The 20,311-nt window shown below is 38.6% G+C and overlaps 1 protein-coding gene across 14 annotated transcripts in view; it reads right to left on the bottom strand.

The window, feature by feature from the left end:
- Positions 1 to 20,311, bottom strand: part of plekha7a (pleckstrin homology domain containing, family A member 7a) — a 119,725-nt gene that overhangs the window by 29,350 nt on the left and 70,064 nt on the right. For 10 of the 14 annotated variants that reach the window (XR_010898400.1, XR_010898401.1, XM_067419005.1 and 7 more), the window contains 4 exons: positions 19,905 to 20,009; positions 16,321 to 16,393; positions 13,275 to 13,375; positions 2,306 to 2,481 (listed from right to left, as the gene is read on the bottom strand). Coding sequence is in view for 12 of the 14 variants with exons in the window: in XM_067419005.1 (XP_067275106.1) it covers positions 2,306 to 2,481; positions 13,275 to 13,375; positions 16,321 to 16,393; positions 19,905 to 20,009 (455 nt within the window). In the remaining 2 variants the exon portion in view is untranslated. Of the gene's footprint in view, positions 1 to 2,305; positions 2,482 to 8,583; positions 9,400 to 13,274; positions 13,376 to 16,320; positions 16,394 to 19,904; positions 20,010 to 20,311 lie in introns of those variants that run through there. The other 4 variants (XM_067419008.1, XM_067419014.1, XM_067419016.1 and 1 more) reach the window with 3 other exon arrangements.

Here is a 20,311-nt window from a genome sequence, read left to right as displayed (position 1 = left end):
GCAATTGTTTTAATATTAGGTTAATTATATGTTCTGTTACCTAACCCGACCCCCTAAACCTACCCATCACAGAAATGTGAAAATCACTAGATTTAAATACAAAAATGTTTCGGGCGATTTATAAGCCCTTTTAACTCGTGAGGACCAGTAAAATGTCCTTTGTCATAATATTTTACTCTATAAGTGAGGAAATTTGTACACAAAAACAGACACAAATGATTTTAAGGAAACAGCAGCGGCATATTAAAGGTCCCATTGCATTACATTTTAATTTTATGAGGTTTTTCAACATTAATATGAGTTCCCCTAGCCTGAATATTATTGTCCCCAAGTGACTAGAAATTTTGATCGGTGTAAACCGAGTTCTGGCTGTCTTTCTCTGCCTTTGAGAACATGAGAGCTCAGACGAGCCCATCTTGAATTCTCCTGTTATGACGTCATCAGGAAAGGTTTCCTCCCCTTCCTCGGCTTTGCCCGCCCAGAGAATTAGTAGAGAATGGATTCAGTTTTCAGTCGCGATGTCAGCACAGGCTTTACCATATGGATTCAACAGCACCGCCACAAACAGTGATAGTAACAGTGTTCATTAATGTCTGATCTGGGATCAGTGATTTCTGATGTGTAGCTAATAATTCAAGTTCACACAGACTTTCTTTCTAAATCGTTTAATACTGTCAGTCCCGCCGCTGGCCGTCTTGATGAATCAGTGAATCAAGCCAGTGACTAAAACCAGCAACTTCACGTTGTTTCTGTTAGTGGCAAGAAACAAATCTGTTATTTAAATGATTAAACTACAGAGAGCGATCAAAGAACACTCTTTATAATGTTCGGATCTGTCAATCACAGGTATATCTGCAGTGCACACTTGTCCAAACTGCCGTTATAATGAGTTACGCTGTTATGCTCAACAGAAGCTCTGACTGTATTCATGTCGATGTCGTGTTTGTTGTTTGTTGTGGTGAAAGCATTTTGTGAGAGAATTAATGTTGCAAAGTTCACTCGTGTTTATTCAGAGCTCTCAGATACTAAAAAAATAAACTCGCTACAACTCGGTACAATAACACTTTCTCAGCAATCTTTCCCCAGCTCTCCATCTCTCTCTGCTTGCGCCTCAGTAAACCACGCCCCCTATTTCAAATGCAAAGATGTCAGCCAATCACAACAGTGGGTGTTTTCACTGAAGTCTCACAGCAGACACGCCCCTTGAAACAGAACATTAAAGCCAGAGGGCTAATATCATTATAGAAAAAAAAAGCCTTTTATTTTTAAATTATGACATGTTTGATGCAAAAACCATACTAACAATATAAGTACACCTCAGGAAACATTATAAAATAATTTAAAAATAACATAAGGTTTACTAGTTTGTTTGTGTTAAAACAGCATAATCCACATGATTGGAAATTGTATATATTTAAATACATTATTCTGAACATCTGAACATGTTTAAAACAAGAAAAAATCCTCAATTCCTTTAATTCCTCAAGTTGTTCCAAATCTGTAGGAATTTCTTTCTTCTGCTGAACACAAAATAAGATATTTTCAAGGATATCGGTGTGGTGTGGCAAGCAGCGGGGCGAGGGACCACGAGAGCGGGCCGGTGATTAATGTTAACGAGTGCCAGCTGCGTGGCACACCGGTCTCGTCTCGCGGCCATGTGACGGGAGCATAAAAGGAGGAACAAGAGCTGCGGAAGACGAGAGAGGACCAGGCCTGGATTTATGTTATGTTTTGTTTTACGTGTTAGTATGTGTTTGTGGGCAGTCGTCCGTGAGGGGCTGCCCACGTTTTATTTTGTGTGTTTGCGGGCAGTCGTCCGTGAGGGGCTGCCCGCGGTTTTACTTTCGTTTTGTTTATTTATTTTGAATTAATAAAAGTTGTTTGAACATTCGCCGGTTCCCGCCTCCTTCCTTCCCATCTACAAACCGTATTACAATCGGTAACCCAACAATTGATTTACCCCATTGACTTACATAGTATTATTTTACCCTATAAAGTCAACGGCCCATCAACTGCAAGGTTACCCATATTCTTCAAAATATCTTCTTTTGCCATAAAAACATATGGAGCTAAGGCAATAAATAAAAAGCCTTTATTCAATTTCTTTGTGCAGTAGAAGAAAGAAATTCATTCAGGTTTGGAACAACTTGAGGGTGAGTAAATGATGACAGAATTAAATTTTTTGGATGAACTATCTGAAGTAAATGTGTCTTGTTTTAATTATATAAACATATATTTGTCCTGTCCAGAAATACCAAAATACTGATTAAGAAAATGATTTTGGAAAGTTTTGTGACTCACTGACCTCTTCACTGTATGGGTTTGCATCAGTGCAGCCTGGTTCATGGCCCTGACCCAGCCATTCATGTCCTCCTGTGTGTCCGCACTGAAATAGTACGTCCTCATCCCAGTGTGCTCCGCCTGCGAGCCAATCACAGAGCTTTTTTTGTAAATGTAGGAGCGCATGCCTGTGTGTGTAGCCTGCAAGAGAGAAAGCACTAAAATCAGCCCAGCCCTGGGAAAAGGAGAAACACTGCATCAGCAGATAAGTGTTGGCCAGAGGAACATCTGAGGTTTCAGCATGATAATCAAAGGCGTGAAGGATTACAACACAGCGCACACTGACGAGATGCAGAATGAATTAAGGAGAAAATGACGATCAAGCCAACGCCACACTGTGATAAGAAACACAAATACACACCGACTAAACATAACTTATCAGTTATGTAATCAAGCTACAGAAACAATGATATGAATAAGCATGAAGGACGGACGAAAAAGTCAAATAAGCACCACACCACCCAATAAGTGTAAAGCAAAGACATTTGAAAATATTTAAAAAAAAGTCATAAAAAGTAATATAAGCAAAGGCAAGTTTAATAATACACTGATCAGGCATAACATTATGACCGGAGAAGTGAATAACACTGATTATCTCTTCATCACGGTATCTGTTAAAGTTGATTTGTTAGAACCAGGACAAATGGGCAAGCATAAGAATTTGAGCGAATTTGACAAGGGCTAAATTGTGACGGCTAGACGACTGGGTCAGAGCATCTCCAAAACTACATCTCAGTGGTCAGTATCTATAAAAAGTGCTCCAAGGAAGGAACAGTGGTGAACTGACGACAGGGTCATGGGCGGCCATGGCTCATTGATGCACGTGGGGAGCGAAGGCTGGCCCGTGTGGTCCGTTCAAACAGACGTGCTACTGTAGGTCAAATTGCTGAAGAAGTTAATGCCGTTCTGATAGAAAGGTTTCAGAATGCTCAGTGCATCACAGTTTGTTGCGTACGGGGCTGCATAGCCGCAGACCAGTCAGGGTGCCCAGATTGACCCCTGTCCACCGCTGAAACCACCAACAGTGAGCATCAGAACTGAACCACGGAGCAATGGAAGAAGGTGGCCTGGTTGGATGAATCACGTTTTCTTTTACATCACGTGGATGGTTGGGTGCATGTGCGTCGCTTACCTGGGGAACACGTGGCACCAGGATGCACTATGGGAAGAAAGCAAGCAGGAATGGTTTGAGAAGCACAACAATGAGTTTGAGGTGTTGACTTGCCCTCCAAATTCCCCAGATCTCAATCCAATCGAGCATCAGTGGGATGTGCTGAACAAACAAGTCCGATCCATGGAGGCCCCACTTCGCAACTTACAGGACTTAAATGATCTGCTGCTAATGTCTTGATGCCAGATACCACAGCACACTTTAAGGGGTCTAGTGGAGTCCTTGACGGGTCAGGACTGTTTTGGCAGCAAAATGGGGACCAACACAAGGTCATAATGTTATGCCTTATTGGTGTATACATAATTGATTTATAAAATGTATATATATAATTTTTTTTGTATTTACCAGCAAGTCTTAAACATAGACAGACTGCCATACAAAAGGAGAGCACAGACACTGTCGTAATTAACATGAACTCAGTCTGCAATTTCCTCATTAAAAATAGATTCAGAGAGTAACTTCTGTTGCATTCAATTACGTAAAATGAAACAAAGAGACAATTAGAGTTCATTATAGTCATCTGATCTCTCATCTTCACTAATCTGTTCTTTTTCTCTCAGTGTGAGCAAAAAGCACAAGACAAAATACACATACGCGTGAAGACACACGTGTGTTTACATGACAGGCTCATTAAAGGCAAGCAGTGAGGTGCTAAGCTGCTGCCTGTGTTTTAATAGTCCACTGAGGGAAAGCTCTGCAATGAGGCAGTAAAGCGCAGACAGATGGCTGATCGGTTTGAATCATGCATGGTGCCTGGACCACTGCAGAGGGCTGGATGCTACATAACCATCCAACAACCGGTGAAATAAATAACCTGTCTAATTCCTTTGGACAAATGAGACTCGTGTTCTTTATGTGATAGTTCACCCAAAAGTAAAAATAGTGTCATTATTTATTCATCTTTATGCCATTTTAAACCAGTCACTGTCATTCTTCTATAGAACTCTGATTAATGTGCATGCTGTGCTATTCCTTACAATGAAAGCATAACGCGTGCAGTGGCTGTATAACAATAAAAGCTCCATAAAATACAAAAATGCACCATAACTATAGTGCATGCAACTAGTCCGTTACAAGCCTTATGTGACAAACCAACATTTATGTTGAAAAACTCGTCATAGCTCTCATATTTCATGTATACTTCCATATATTCAAACTTGCTGACAATCAATGGCATTTGGTTTCATTCCTATGGCAGTTTTCAGTGGATTATGACTACAGTCTTTTCCCAAATAACCTTAGAATGCTTGGAATATAGTGCAAAAAAACTACCTTTATAATGACATTTAGCTTTACAGTCTCTGTTAACTATATGCTTTCAATGTATGAAAAAGAATCCCATTAATAATAGTTGAAAACATCTCCATTTGTATTCCTTGGAAGGAAAAAGCCATAAAGGTTTGGAAAAACATTCACATTTTTGGGAGAACTATCGCTATCCCTACTTCAATAGAATGCGTATGAACGTAAAAGCCCCTTATATGGTAGGTTAAGTATGATAAAGCAGAATTGTTTTTAAAAATATGCCCACATAAAATGTATGTTACACCTACATTGTCATTCAAAAGTTTGGGTTTAGTACGATTTTTTTCTTTTGGGAAAAAATGTGGCCTTTAATTCAGCAAGGACACAATCATTTGTTCAAAAGTGAGACATTTAGCATGTATAATGTCTAGTTTAACTTAACATTTTTATGATAAGAAAAGACATTAAACAAAAAAAAAAGTTTTAATGTATCACTGTATCAAGTATCCGTATCAACTATCAGCCTTGGAGAGCATAAGAGATATCTTTCAAACACAGTAAAAAAATGATCAACCCCAAACTTTTAAACAGAAGAGTAGATTTGTCACGATTCACCGGTGAGAGTGCCCCTGATTACCACCTAAGGGCCACCCCTCCACCCCAGACTGTCATTCCATCAAAGACTACATTACCCATAATCCTTTGCCCAGACTTATCAGCACTTATTGTTTACACCTGTGTCTCATTTACCTCATACCTCTGCCTATATCTAGCCTGTTCAGCCTGTCATTCATTGCAAGGTTTTGTATGCGTTACGCTGCATCTCTGAGTGTTTATCCCAGGCTTCTGCTGTATCTTGTTATCTGGACTCTGCCTGTTTTTGGACTTCCCTTTTACCTCTCACTCCTGCCTTGTTTGTTTGGACTGCCTGCCTGTTTATTGACCCATTGCCTGTACATTGGATAGTGTCTGGATTGTTCTTTTAATAAAGCTGCATTTGGATCTCCAACCCAAAGTCTCAGAGCAGTTACACAACAAAATTGAAGAAAAATCATACCTCAAAAATGCTAATATTCATTAGCCTTCTGTATAACTATATAACTTCATATTACAAACCAAAAGTTTAATTTTGTGTTATTAAATCATTACTCGGATCCAAACTAAAACTATGTGCATGCAAAAACACAGCTGTGTACACACACTTGGAGACAAAACAAAGAGCTAACAATAGCAAACTGCTTCCTTTCTTTTTGGGACCCTGCAGCATGTGGAACTAGTTGAAGATGCTTTTAGCTTTCATTAATAGCATTTTCTATTATGTCATCCACAATCCATTATAAGTATACAGCGCCCTGGTATGGCAAACGTTTAACGGTCCTGTTTGCTTACAACCACAACAGGAGAGCTTTGAATATCTGTGGACTCCACTGTGCATTATACATATCTATCAGATATACCTATCAAGTAAAATAGTGAGGTGTGTGGCAAATCTGTCTAGTAACAGTGTGAATTTTTGGGTCGAGCGTGAATCAACTCATGATTCACAGGTATTTGTTTCTAAGCAAATTCAGAACGATTCAAACCACAATGAGATTAGATTTGATTCAATTCGATTTTCGACTAATTGACTTAGAAAAACTACTTAAAGGGGTTATATGAATAATACAGAAACCCTTATTAGTGACACTGGTGGCCGTTAAGTGAACTGCAACAACTTATTGCTCATGCGCAAGCTCGTGCACACTTAACATACAAGAGACTGAACTTGATTTAATGCAGCGATATACTCAAAATATACTCGTTCTTTGCTTAGAAGTAAAAAAAAAATGCATATGTAAATATGTGCTGCGTGCTTTCCTCAACAAAATCAACAACAAAAATGACTACGAAGAGAAAACAGCAGTTAAAAGCATCTGATCATAGCGATGTGGAAATGTTTGCACCAGCTCTGCGATCATGTCAACAGATAAGGTAAGTAAAGTTACACTGCCATGATAGTTTGATTGTAAAATATATTTGAGACTATAGATTATACAGATCTGGCTATGTATGTGACACTACAGTTTAAATTAATTCCTTTTATTTGAATGAAAAATTGACATCACTGTACAGAATAAGCTTTAATTTCATGTGCCATTGAATGGAAGAGAGGTTCTCAGGAGCGAACGTAACAGTCACATCCTTGGGAGTCCTCCACATAAAAATCAGCCTTTCATAGACAACCTAGAACGTCTGATGGGGCGTTCACACCAGATGCGAATGAAGCGAATGAATTGCGCTATTTGTTCGAAGTTAGACGCTTAAACTTTTTGAATACATTCGCGTGTGAAATCCGCTTTATTCGCGTGTGACATTCACTACACAACAGACGTTAATTCGCGTCATGGGAGGGGCTTCTGCCAGGCAGCGGCAGTCGTCAGAAGGACTAGCCGAGTTAAGGCTGCTCTCGCTGGGGTTAACGAGCGCCGCTGATTGCCTAAATCTCCGAAAACACCAGATCAAATTTTCAAATAGGCACTCTCTTTATAAATAAACCACCGATTTGAGCTTTAAACAACTACATCCTCGCCTGAAAAACTCTTAAAACTCCATTTTGTGACATAATAACAGTAGTATTTTTAAATTACTCTGGCCTCAGGGTTTTCCATCCGTCACTTCCCCATGTGACGGCATCAAGCAGGCTCCTTACTTCCATGATTTTCTTGGTCTGGAAGAACTATTTAAAAAAATAAATATATATTTCCAAATTGTCCATGATCCTGGGAACCCTGAGTAAACTAAACCAAATATTACAATATTATCTGATACATTCAATTTTTGATCCCAAAAAGGTCCCTTATGCAAATTAAGAAGAAATATTAGCTATAGGATATCAGCTATATCCTAAGGTCCCTTAAAGTGGCCCTATTTTGGTATTTTTAAGGTTTCTAATTTTGTTTTGGAGGTCTACTACAATAAGTTTACAAGCATCAAAGGTAAAAAAAAAAACACTTACATTTTATCATAATACACATTGCACATCACATTTTCAATGATTCTCAAGTGACTCGATGGATGAATCAGTTTCTCTAAATCCCTCCTTTTAACGAGCTACTCTGCTCTGATTGGTCAGACGACCCAGTCTGTTGTGATTGGTCTACCGCTTACATCGCGTGTCTTGAAAGAAACTCCAATTGCCATAACTGAACTTCAGCTCCGGAGGCTTCTAAAATCCTTGATGGAGTCGATTTTACCATATTAATCAGAGTGAATATGATGATGAAACATTGGAAAAACTATTTATTAAACCTGAACCTAAATATGAAAAGATGTGTATATGATTTCTAATTTATTGTGGTGCACATGGAAACTGTCATTAACTGTACCAATAACAGCGCATACGTTGAATGGATAAGTGATTTGTAAATCCCATTTAGACAGAGATGATATGAGAAACAATCGTCAAAAGGTTGTGTTGCTATTGTATTGCTGTGGTCATTTTAACCACTGACTATTCATATATTCATCCTTTGGAAGTGTTTACAAAGAGAATTTGCACAGACTTTTTTGGAAGACAACTTTTATATATTGTGCACTTTCGACTTGACAGCTTTGCAGATGATTTACACTCACAGACAGCTATATTACACACTGCATGAAAGGTAATATTCGCAAAAAAAACATAATAGGGTTACTTTAAATTTTCAGTAGATATCATTTCCTGTAAAGGATCATTTCACACATCTCAAAAAGAGGAAATGCTGTCAGTGAGAAAAGTCACACAGATTCTCAAAGAGTTTACACATGCCAGTGGTTAATGTAGCGAAGCCATAGAGTTGAAAGTGTACCTATTTACAGATGATGCTGAATGTGTCTCAGAGCCTTTCTGGACTGTCAGTCACTCATCACAGGCAGGAAGCCCACCAATGGGAACAGAAGAAGGACATAGTTCAGCAAATAGAGGACAATGACTGGTCAACTGAACCAAACACCTACTGGCATTTCCTGTTTAGGATATATACAAGAGCTGGGAAATTGTCAGTATAATTTAAGGACTGTCAGCACCATCAAGATAAGGGTGACAGAAATAAATAGCAGGAGTGAAAGAGCACAAAACAGCACACCAGACCGCAAAACAGCCTGAAACACAAAGCACAAACGCCCACAGAAAGAAGCCATTAGAAAAACACAAAAGACACAATTTGCTTAGCTCTTTAGCCTAGGTTTTTCACACCTTCGTACTGATATCTAGAAGCTTACTGACGAATCAGTGAAAGATTTAGTCACTCGGAACGTGTCTATCTACCAGCATGTGGGGTGAGATTGCTGGCTGAGCAGAATTCACCACAGTAAGCCTTCTTTTTCATAGGGGATTAGTACAGATTACAGACTCTCTGCTGCCCATCTGAGTCACTCAATACTCAAAATCGACATCCAGATTCCAAGGTAAACATTCTCTCTTGTGTGAAGCTTACGGTAAATGATCCCTAACCCTCAGTGGAGTGTATGATACAACTACTAGGTACCCAGCTGACAAGGTAATGCTCTCAGAACGATGGCTAACGTTCAGGCAAGGTTCTCTCAAATTAATGAACAAATGTTCTTCCAGTAACATTAAACATTAAGGTTCATTAAGAGGTATCTGGTATTTAATAATGTTCTCAGAAACAGTTAGTTCACCCAAAAAACTAAAAATTCTGTTAAGGGGGGGGGGGGGGGGGGTTTGAAATGCTGTTTCATGCATACTGAGCTTTTTACACCTTTAAAGACTTGGATTCCCATCCTAAACATAGACAAAGTTTCAAAAACTAATGTTGGACGTTTGATGGAGTATTTCTGTGTTAAAAATACTCCTTCCGGTTTCTCACAAGTTTCGGCAAGTTTTTTTCGAGTATGGGTCTACTTGACGTTAAATAGATCGGAAGGTCCTTGTATGGGCCGTACGGGCTCTTCTCCCGGTAGGGTGCGCGTGCGCGTAGCTAGAGGGAGAGAGAGGAAATGCACGTCCATAAACACTCTCTAATAACGTTACACTAGTCTGACTCTGACGTGCAAAACCGTTTTGCTTGCTACCTCTAAGGTCTAGTCGCATACAATAGTCCATAAACCGAATCATGTCCTCATAAACTGCGCGTAAAGACACACAAAGGCCCCTAAATACAGTACATACCACAGAGACGGACGTCCTGAAGTTGCCGTTTCTCCTGTTCAATTTATTTCAGCCTCAGATTTGATTGTGGATCATTATCTGTATTAGCTGAGATAGTGATGGGTTTCTCCACGCTTGAGGACATCACCGCTTTGTGCACATTCGTCATTCTTTAGCTCCGCCCACACGATACGCCTCCAGGCGCTCGTTTTTTTCCGGAAAGACTCGGTACAGCCCATATTTCTTTTATAAATATGATAAAACTAAAGACTTTTCGGAGATATGAAGGATGCAATACTACTCCATAGGTACTCAAGATTGACATGAGATTGACTGAAACTGAGTGTTTCACCCCCCCTTTAATTACTCGCCCTCATGTCAATACAAACCTGTAAGTGTTCATCTTCGGAACACAAATTAAGATCTTTTTGATGAAATCTGAGAGCTTTCTGTCCCTCCATTGACAGCTACGCAACTGACACTTTGATGCTTCAAAAATTTCATAAAGAGATTGTCCAAATTTTCTGAAGAGACTTGATCGTCTTATACGATGAACAGATAGAATTTAGGCTTTTAGTCAGATTTAAACACTGATCAGCAAACATAAACAGAAGTTCAACCAAACCTGCTTGATGCGTAAGAACAAACCTCATTGGTCCTTGTGGAAGCTCAAACATGATGCTTAACAAGAATGAACCTCATTGGTTCTTGCGGCAGCATAAACGTGCTGTGTAACAAATAAATAAAACTCATTGGTTCTTGTGGAAGCTCAAACATTATGCATAACACGAGAAAGAACCTCACTGGTTCTACCTCGGCAGACGAACATGCTTGAGCTTCCAATTATCACAACTGTGTGCGTTGATGAATGTTTATATGTGAAAAAAAGCCTTAAGTCAATCTGTTCATTAAATAAATGTGGTCATGTCTCTTGAGATAATGTTGACTGAACTGCTCAATTCATATGGATTACTTTTATGGCCTTTTTTAAGCGTCAAAGTGTCAGTTGCGTAGCTGTCAATGGATAGAAGATCAAAAAGATCTTATTTTGTGTTCTGAAGATGAAAAAAAGTCTTACAAATTTGGAACGACATGAGGGTGAGTAAATTAAGATAATTTTTGTGTTAAATATATCCCTTTAAAGGGAACGTTAGCTAAATGTTCTTAGAACATATTTTGTTAGCTGGGTACTCACCAAAAGGGTGAATAGTTTTGTTCACAGCACTCCAAGAGGACAACGTGACACCGTAGGCTGTGTAAAACTATCCGTTTAAGAAGAAAAGTGTAACAGGAGTGCTGCAAAGTGCAAACAGAGATCAACTTGCACTTTAAACCATTAAGCATTAAGATCTTCTTCTTGAAAACTGGAATGTCGTCCTTCTGCTCCCACGTTGAACAAAAATCTTGCTAGCTCTGAGAACAGGGGCAGGAAGGAGATGAGCAGAGAGAGGTAGACTGGTTATGTAACTTTGTTGCCCTCAGGATGAGTACAGACCCATACATTTACTCTGTGTCATGAACCCCATGAGGACAACAATGAACCGCACAAGCTGCAGGGTATGAATCCACATGAACCACTGCTGAAGTCTTTGCCTACAAAAACACTCGCACATAGATAGGCACCAAATAAGAAAAGCTCTAAAAACAGCTTGGATAAAGGGTTATGTAAAATTCACAGCCTTCAAGGGGAACATGTATTCTATATTGTATGAAAAATACCCATGTGGTGTTTTCAGTACACTAAAAGGTTATTTTGTAAAATGAATAGTAATGTGATCATGGCATAGCAACTCATTCTTCATTTTTTGTTATATGAGATTCAACTAGACTAGATGAATTGAAAAGACTTGTGCAGCCAATATGATTATACTAAAAGCTTACTGAATAATAACTGAACTTTTAAGATAAGTTTTGAAGTATTGTCTGCAGTCTATACACAGGGCTGAAGCCATGCAAGAGAATGAAGCATGCATATTCATAACTGCACAGTGACCCAAAGTAATTAGCCATTGCACATGACAAAACATAAAGACGGCGTATTGGCAAAGAGGAAGCAGCTACTGCGAAACAATTGAGATGAATAAGCATGGAGTGTTTACAGTCAGTGGGGTCATTAGAAAAATATAAACCTGGATCACCCTGAAGGGGTTTATTTTGTGATGACTACATGTACACAGCTACCTCAGTTGATGGATTGCTTGGGACAACTGTCAATTATTAACCATGAAAATGAAAATCCTGTCATCATTTAAACATGCTCATGTTGTTCCAAACATGTATGACATGTTTTCATCCATGGAACACAAAAGGACATTTTTGTATTTAAATTTAGTTTTAATAATTAGATTTTTGCCTTTTTATTTTTAATATTTCAATTTATTTTTGTTTGAGTAATTTTAATACTTAAACTCTGCTTATTTTATTTCAACCAAGGGAACATTTTTTTGAATAGTTTAAGATTAGCATTTTTCATCTAATGTTCATATTCGGTTTTATTACTGCTTTATTTCAGTTAATAAAAAGGATTTAAATCAGTTTTAGTTTTAGTTAAGAATAACAACACTAGTGGGTATGTGTACAATTACATCAGAAACAGAGTCGCTAACAGTCGAATGGTTTATTTTACACCCAAATCTATTATATGACTCCAAAAGGCTACAGTGGGTAAAGTGTAATTTTTTGGTGCTAATGTATCTTTTTAGAAGCTCCAGTACTCATTCACTATAGTTGTAAGGGTTAGTTCACCCTCATGTTAAAAAATTCTGTCATTAATCACTCACCCTCATGTTTTTTCCAAACCCACAAGTCTTTCGCTCATCTTCAGAACACAAATGAAGATCTTTTTATTAATCTGAGAGTTTTCAGTTTCATGTTGACAGCTATGCAACTAACACTTTCATGCCCCATGTGACTCCAGTGGATTAACCTCAAGTTTATGAAGCGAAGCAAGTGCTTTGCTTGCGCAAAAAAAATTAAAAATACGGGTTGGAGATGAATATTTTGTAAATAAAGTGTGGAGTGACATGAGGGTGAGTAATGACAGAATTTTCATTTTTGGGGAAACCCTTTAAAAGAATGACCAACTACAGTACATCCTCCAAAAATGCTCACTTTGTATTCAACAGTAAATATTTAAGTGATGACAGAATGTCATTTACTTTTTTGGTGAAATGTTAACATCATTACCGCATAGTACAGGGTTAACAGTTGCAATTTGAAGAATACTTTTTTATCATTCTTCTTAAAGTCTTGTGGGTTACACTTTATTTTAAGTTTAAGGTGAATTTGTTACACTATAATTATACATTTAAATACTGCTTAATGTGGAGTACTACATGCAATACATGACAATGACAAAGTCAAATAAAGTGTTTCCGTGTGCGATCTTACCTTGAAGGCATATTTGCGGCTAATGTGATCTTCAGGTCCGACAGGAGCGATAGTGTAGCTGGGCAGAGGAATGCTACCCAGAACCGACTCCTCACGACTGTCTGTGGGGGGAAAACAATCCAATTGAGCAACACGTCTGGTTTTGACTGTGCCTTTCTCTTTCTTGCTCTCTTCCTTCCTGGCATCCGATACTCTCTGACCTGTCTTTCTCACACCACTCTGATAACATCCTCACATTTCACACATTTAAGTTTAGCCTGGCTCTGCCTCTTTATTTTGCCCTGACCATTTCTTTCCGGTGGTGCAGTGGCGACACCGATGTGAGTGGGAGTGAGACTGTGTTTATGTGTGGCTCTGGCTGAAACAGAGATTGAGTGGCGGGTTGACAAGCGATAAGGGTGGCTTGATTAGGGCATAATGGGTTAAAAATACTTCAAGGTTGGTTGAAGGAGATCAACCGTGGCAGGTTTGGGGGCTTTAGGGGGGGGGGGGGGGGGGGGTCTGGGTCTGGGAAGAGCAGACAGACTGGAAAATGAGGGTGGATTACATCCCATTATGATAACATTGGGGGAAATTTGAGGTAACACTTTCTATGAAGCCTGTATTTATAATGCATTATAAGGATATCCTTAATGCATTATAATACATGCAAAATGCCTTATAAACAACCTTATAATGTGCTGTATCATCTCATAAATTATCATGACAACAGAAATACATAGAAAGTGTTACCAGATATGATACAAGAAATAAAGTTGACAGTAAAAGAGATAACTCACCCAAAAATGTTTATTTACTCAGTTATCTTCTGTTTGCAGTTACTCTTTTGTTAATAAATAAAAGATATTAGAATGTATTCCTTTGATTAATTTAAATATACTGTATATATCAGAATATCAGTGATTAACAACTCACATTCCGTCTATTTTTCGCACAAAACATAAATTTGGCTTCATAGACTATATTGCCAAAAGTTTTGGGACGCCTGCCTTCACGTGCACATGAACTTTAATGACATCCCATTCTTAATCCATAGGGTTTAATATGGAGTTGAGCCAACCTTTACAGCTATAACAGCTTCAACTCTTCTGAGAAGGCTTTCCACAAGGTTTAGGAGTGTGTTTATTGGAATATTTGACTATTCTTCTTGAAGCGAGAAGGCCTGGCTCGCAGTCTCCGCTCTAATTCGCCCCAAAGCTGTTCTGTCGGGTTGAGGTCAGGACTCTGTGCAGGCCAGTCAAGTTCCTCCATACCAAACTCACTCATCCGTGTCTTTATGGACCGACGCTTTGTGCACTGGTGCGCAGTCATGTTGGAACAGGAAACGGCCATCCCCAAACTGTTCCCACAAAGTTGGGAGCATGAAATTGTCCAAAATGCCTGCTGAAGCATTAAGAGTTTCTTTCAACTGGAACTAAGGGGTCAAGCCCAACCCCTGAAAAACAATCCCCCAAACTTTACACTTGGCACAATGCAGTCAGGCAAGAACTGTTCTCCTGGCAACCGCCGAACCCAGACTCGTCCATCCGATTGGCAGACAGAGAAGTGTGATTGGTCACTCCAGAGAACTCGTCTCCATTGCTCTAGAGTCCAGTGGCGGCGTACTTTACACCACTGCATCCCACGCTTTGCATTGCGTTGATGTAAGGCTTGAATGAACTGCTGGGCCATGGAAACCCTTTCACAAATGTGTGATCTAAGTGATTGGAACATCTGAATTTAATGATTTGGAGAGGTGTCCTAATACTTTTGGCAATAGAGTGAAAGTTGTATGGTAAGGGTTGTGTAACCAATTACTGTGTTGCATAAACAACAGCATAAGGTTTAGGAATAACATATGGGTGAGCAAATAATGACAGATTATACATTTTTTGGTGAAAAAATGTTTTCGCTTACAAAAAGGAAGTTTATTCAACTGTGCTAAACTAAATCCTTCTTTTAAACTAAAAAACAAGAGTATACTTTTTATGTAATTATCAGAGATACACATTTATATGCAAGTATACATGGCTTATTCTGACAAGGATAAAGACAAATTTGGACTTGCACTTTATATTACAGTATGTTTACTTCCATGAACTTACAGTTTACTTAAATACTGGGTAATATAAGGCAACTACTGTTTTTAAAGGTTTTGGGGGATGTTCGGGGTTAGTATCTATTTATTACCCAGTTAGTATAATTACTGTAAAAAGTACATAGTATGTACATGGGGAACAGGACTGTACAATAAAGTGCTACCAAAATAAAGTATATTTGGTCTATAGCTTAACTTAATTTTTTTGACCAAGATTACTTAAGAACAGGATATTAAGTATACTTAATTAATAAATAGTATAAGTATACTTAGTATACAGTATATTTGTAGAGAACTAAGAATACTTACTAAGAATTAGTCTACTTAGTATTCTTAGTACCTATAACAATTTGTCTCAAAAATGTGTTTCTTTTATATTTACTTGTAGTATAGTTCACAGTATTGGTGCATAGAAAAGAAAACTGTAGGTGTAAACTAGGTGTACTCAAAGTCTACTACTGTTACACTTAAAGTACACTTAAAAGTAAATGTGCACCAATTTAGTCCTATGTACTATATAGTACACTTACAAGCTAATACACTGATTTTAGTTAACTTACTACATAAACTATGCTTTTAATTGACCTTAAATATATTAAATAAAAATAATGTAAAGTATAATGTGTTTATAAAAACACAAACAAGGTTTGAGTATGCTCAAATAGCAAACTGAATTCCCAGAGAGAGTTTGGTGTGATCCAAGAAACTGCATGCGTATGCGAGAGATTAACCCAAAAGCATTATACTAATTTTCCTGAGTAAACTACTTTCAGAGTTTACTAAATGTGTCATGTTGAACTCTGGGGACAGTATAGGGCAAAAAGACTGAATTTTCAATTTGTTGAAGTAGGACTCGGTGGCCATAATGCTAATACTAACAAAACGATAATCATTATCTGGGAGAAAAGTTAGAAATGAAATTTCCATGTGTGAATGTAATTCTGTTTGATGGTTGGTAAAGCAACTCACCTTTGTAGTAGAAGAGGCAATAATCAGCCAGAACAAACCATTTTCTTTTCCACAGCCTCATCCCTGAGCTGTCCTGAAAGTACAAAGCAACACAAAAACTGATGAGAAACACACACCCTCAGGCAGCTGAAGACATCTGATGGCGAACAGCAGCACTTCAAACAGACTTCGAAAAGACAATTCACAGCAATTCCCCCTGACAGCAACATTTCACTTCCAGTAAAGAGTTTATTCAAAGTCTATTATGAAAAACCATTCATGTAAATACACTCCTGATGTTTTCATTCCATGAGAGACTTGTGTGTTCATGTGTGTTTGTGTCTGTAAAATGGGCTCTCAAAAAGAAAAACCAAACGAGCTGCCAACCTAGACAGCTTTTTGAGGCATTTCAATGCTCAAAATATGCATTTCAACTGTTCAAAAGTGCCTATGATGCCCACAAATGCTGTCCTGCATGGCTGTGATCACTACTTATGTTTAGGGAGACACATTTCACCCAAAATGGAAAAAAAAATAGATTTGTGGTCAAATAAAATGTGATTTTAAATGTAAAGGTTTGGTCTTGTTGGTCCCACTAGTTTGAATGGTCTACTTGGGCAGCTCACTAGGTTTTGAAACACCAACATTACTGTTTGCATTGCATGAGTAACTTGTGCTTTCCTGTCACAATTAGTCAAATTTCAAAGGGTATATTTTAAACTAGGGTCTGTGAATGTCCCTATTAAGAAACTCCAGACAAGACATGAAATATAATTTTATAAAACAATGACTTACCTAAATATTAACTCATTTCTAATGATAACTTTCTAACTGATGAGCTGTTGAGCATTATATAATGTAGTAATATCATTCAAGAAAAGTCTGTTTACTTACCAAGGCTGCATTTATTTAGTCAAAATACAGTAAAAACTGTAATATTGAGAAGTATTATTACATTTAAAAGGGGTCATGAACTGAGAAATCAAATTGTCCTTGAGCTTTTGGCATATTATAGGTCATCATACTATAATAATATATCCTGTAAGTTTCAGAACTGAAAACTTCCATGTTAGTCCAAAAACAGCCTAATATTGTAAAGTGCACAATATAAAAAAAACTGGTTCTGCAATCACTATCCCCCTCCCCCTGACTCGAGGTTGCCAGATAGGCTGCAGGATCAGCAGGAACGTTTGTAGATCTGCAGCTGTGGTAACTAGAGCAGATCTGGCAACCCGGATGCAGAAACACTATTGACTTTGTGATTGGTCGATAGGTGGAGGGTGGAGCTTCAGGCCAAAACACAACATGTCAACATCAACATCAGTTGAGGGCTGCAACAACAACTTTTAAATGACAATATCCTGGCCAGACTACTGCTGTCAGTGATATAAGTATTTGAAATTAACATTATTTCTTAATGTCTAGTGACATATCAGGGCCATTTTATGATTAATTAAAATACATTTCTTACATACAGTTCCTTTAAGCATTATATATTTGTATTCGGTACATTTCACTGTGGATTCTTCGGTTAATTATTTGTAATTTTCGATGCAGGCTTTGCAAAAATACTTTTATGAGATGGATTTGACAGTAATGCGACAACATGCCAGTAACCGTGTTAATTCTAATGTCTGATTTGATGCCAGTGATTTCTGAAATGTAACGATTAATGAATAGTCCAATGATTTTTACAGTCAGAAATATACTGGGAGTTCCTGGTTTTGGGGCCTGTGGTAGCCTGACAAGCAAGATCCACATCAAGATGTTTGGTCTGGAAACTCACCATTGACAGGGCTCAATCCGACGGGCGGGATAAATGGTTGTCTTTCAAACTCCCTCTGCACGCGATTGGATAGCGCTACAACCAACCAGAGCAACGAAGGTGAAGCGGAGCTAGTAGACAGATTAAACTTTCGCCGTATCCGGTCGGCAAAACTCAGAACACATCTTCCCTTCTTAAAGCTACACTGTGTAACTTTTTTAGTTTATTCTTAGCTAAAATCACTTAGTTCTTTCAAAAATATATGTGCTCATTAATGTATATTTACTTCTTTCAAGTAATAATGCATTCTCGTAATATTATAATATACCATTGAAAATGCATAAGTGTTAGGGGTTCGGATGGCGGTCGCCATGTTGCTCCTCCATCTTGAAAGTACATTTGCCAAAGAGGGACATACCCGTAAATTCAAGCTTCGCTTTTCGCGTTTTTACACTCGATGGCACCGTGTCGAATGTGAAGAGGAGGATTGCTTGAGGCTGCTATATGATGATGGAGGATCACTCTTAAGCCCCTCTCACACTGCACGTCGGACCCGCAATATTCCCGGAACATTGCCGGGTCGCCTTTTGTGTGAAAGCAACCACGTCCCGGAATTGATTACCGAATTCGACCCGGGTCGGGGACCTAGTAGCATTGCTGGATATGTATCAGAGTCGCCAAGGAAGCGGAAAAGAGAATTAAGACGGCAACGCAACGGGCAAATCAACAAGACAAAAGTAAATATTGCAGTGGCCTTTCCAAGATGGAAAGAGCTCATGAGGAGCAACGATTTTAAAAAGAACGCCGACGTTTCCTGCTTTCTTCTCGACAGGTAATATTAATTCAGCCTTTTATTGTTGCTTGGCTAATTATATCATGGTGTGCTGAGCATAACACTAGAACGACGTCTAGGATAGTTTTCCTTGCGTCAATGATGAAAAAGTATTGTTTACCTTATAACATAAATCAGTGTTCTATGACGGATAACATGAGATTAATATTTGAATTGCATTATAATTTGTTTGCCTTACGCTAGTGATGTCATATAATATAAAGAATAACGATAGCACTGATAAAAAAAGTTCCTTTACTAAGAATAGCTTGCATTCGTCTGGAACCTGACAGCTGATGTTAGCAATGAAATGGTAAAAAATAACGAAAACGTAAAACTATTATTCATTTTACATATATTAATTTGATCATAGATCATTTGGCAAATTAAATAACTGCAAATTATAATAGTTTTCAAAAGTAACCTCATCACTTGCAACACTCACCGAAGAGGTCGAACTGGAAGCCTTGACTAAATCCGCCACCGTAGGAGTTGAAACGAAATCGAAATTAAGAGGAACAGAAACTATTATACACTGGATGGTCATATACCGTTTCACCACTAGATGGGGGAAAATATCACACAGTGTAGCTTTAAGAATGACTTCAGTGCCGTTCTTTGTTCTTTTCTCAGAGAAAAGCTTAGCTCCAAGTCTTCCAGAGTCGCGGTCAAAGCTGATTCGAAAGGCCGCCGTTCGCCAGTTTCTGTGTTTACTAGAAGCACGCAAGCGTAACTCAGTCGTCATTATGTTAAGCCCCGCCCACCGACTCTATAGACGATGTGATTGGCCCGACCAGAGTTTGGCGATTACAGCTCAGAAGGGTATTGAGAGTTGCTAGACGACACTCGCGGCAGATTAGATTTGCTGCCGCTAGGGTGCGTCTAGATTTCTAGGCTTGGCCTCTGGGTGTGTAAAGTCTAAAAACCTTTCATGAAAAGTATAATTTGAAAGCAAAAGTTTTGTATATGATAAAATAAAATAAAAACTCAGTGATCAAACTCTCTTACCTGTTTGTGGAGCCATCCACGTACTACTACAGGAACGCTGGGATTCCTCTTTATGGCATGATCTCGTTTGCCAAAGCTATGGACCCTTCCACTGGACTTGGATCCCTATATTACACACCACACACCACACACACACACACACACACACACACACACACACACACACACACACACACACACACACACACACACACACACACACACACACACACACACACACACAGAGAAGATGAGCAGGGGGATTGAAAGCTCATTCATCACCCATTAGTCTAGACCATCTGCCAAGGGTGCACAGCTGATCTTACACACCATCCACTGGCATTCTGTGGGCACAGCAACGTAAGCCTACATGCTACCGCCAATCACACATGCCAATGCATTAATACGCCTAATACATCACCAGTGCG

This window comes from Pseudorasbora parva, chromosome 16, assembly GCF_024679245.1.
Source record: "Pseudorasbora parva isolate DD20220531a chromosome 16, ASM2467924v1, whole genome shotgun sequence".
Lineage (NCBI taxonomy): Eukaryota > Metazoa > Chordata > Actinopteri > Cypriniformes > Gobionidae > Pseudorasbora > Pseudorasbora parva.
The sequence above is the reverse complement of the archived record's forward strand: the minus strand, read 5'-3'. Positions and strand labels throughout refer to the sequence as shown.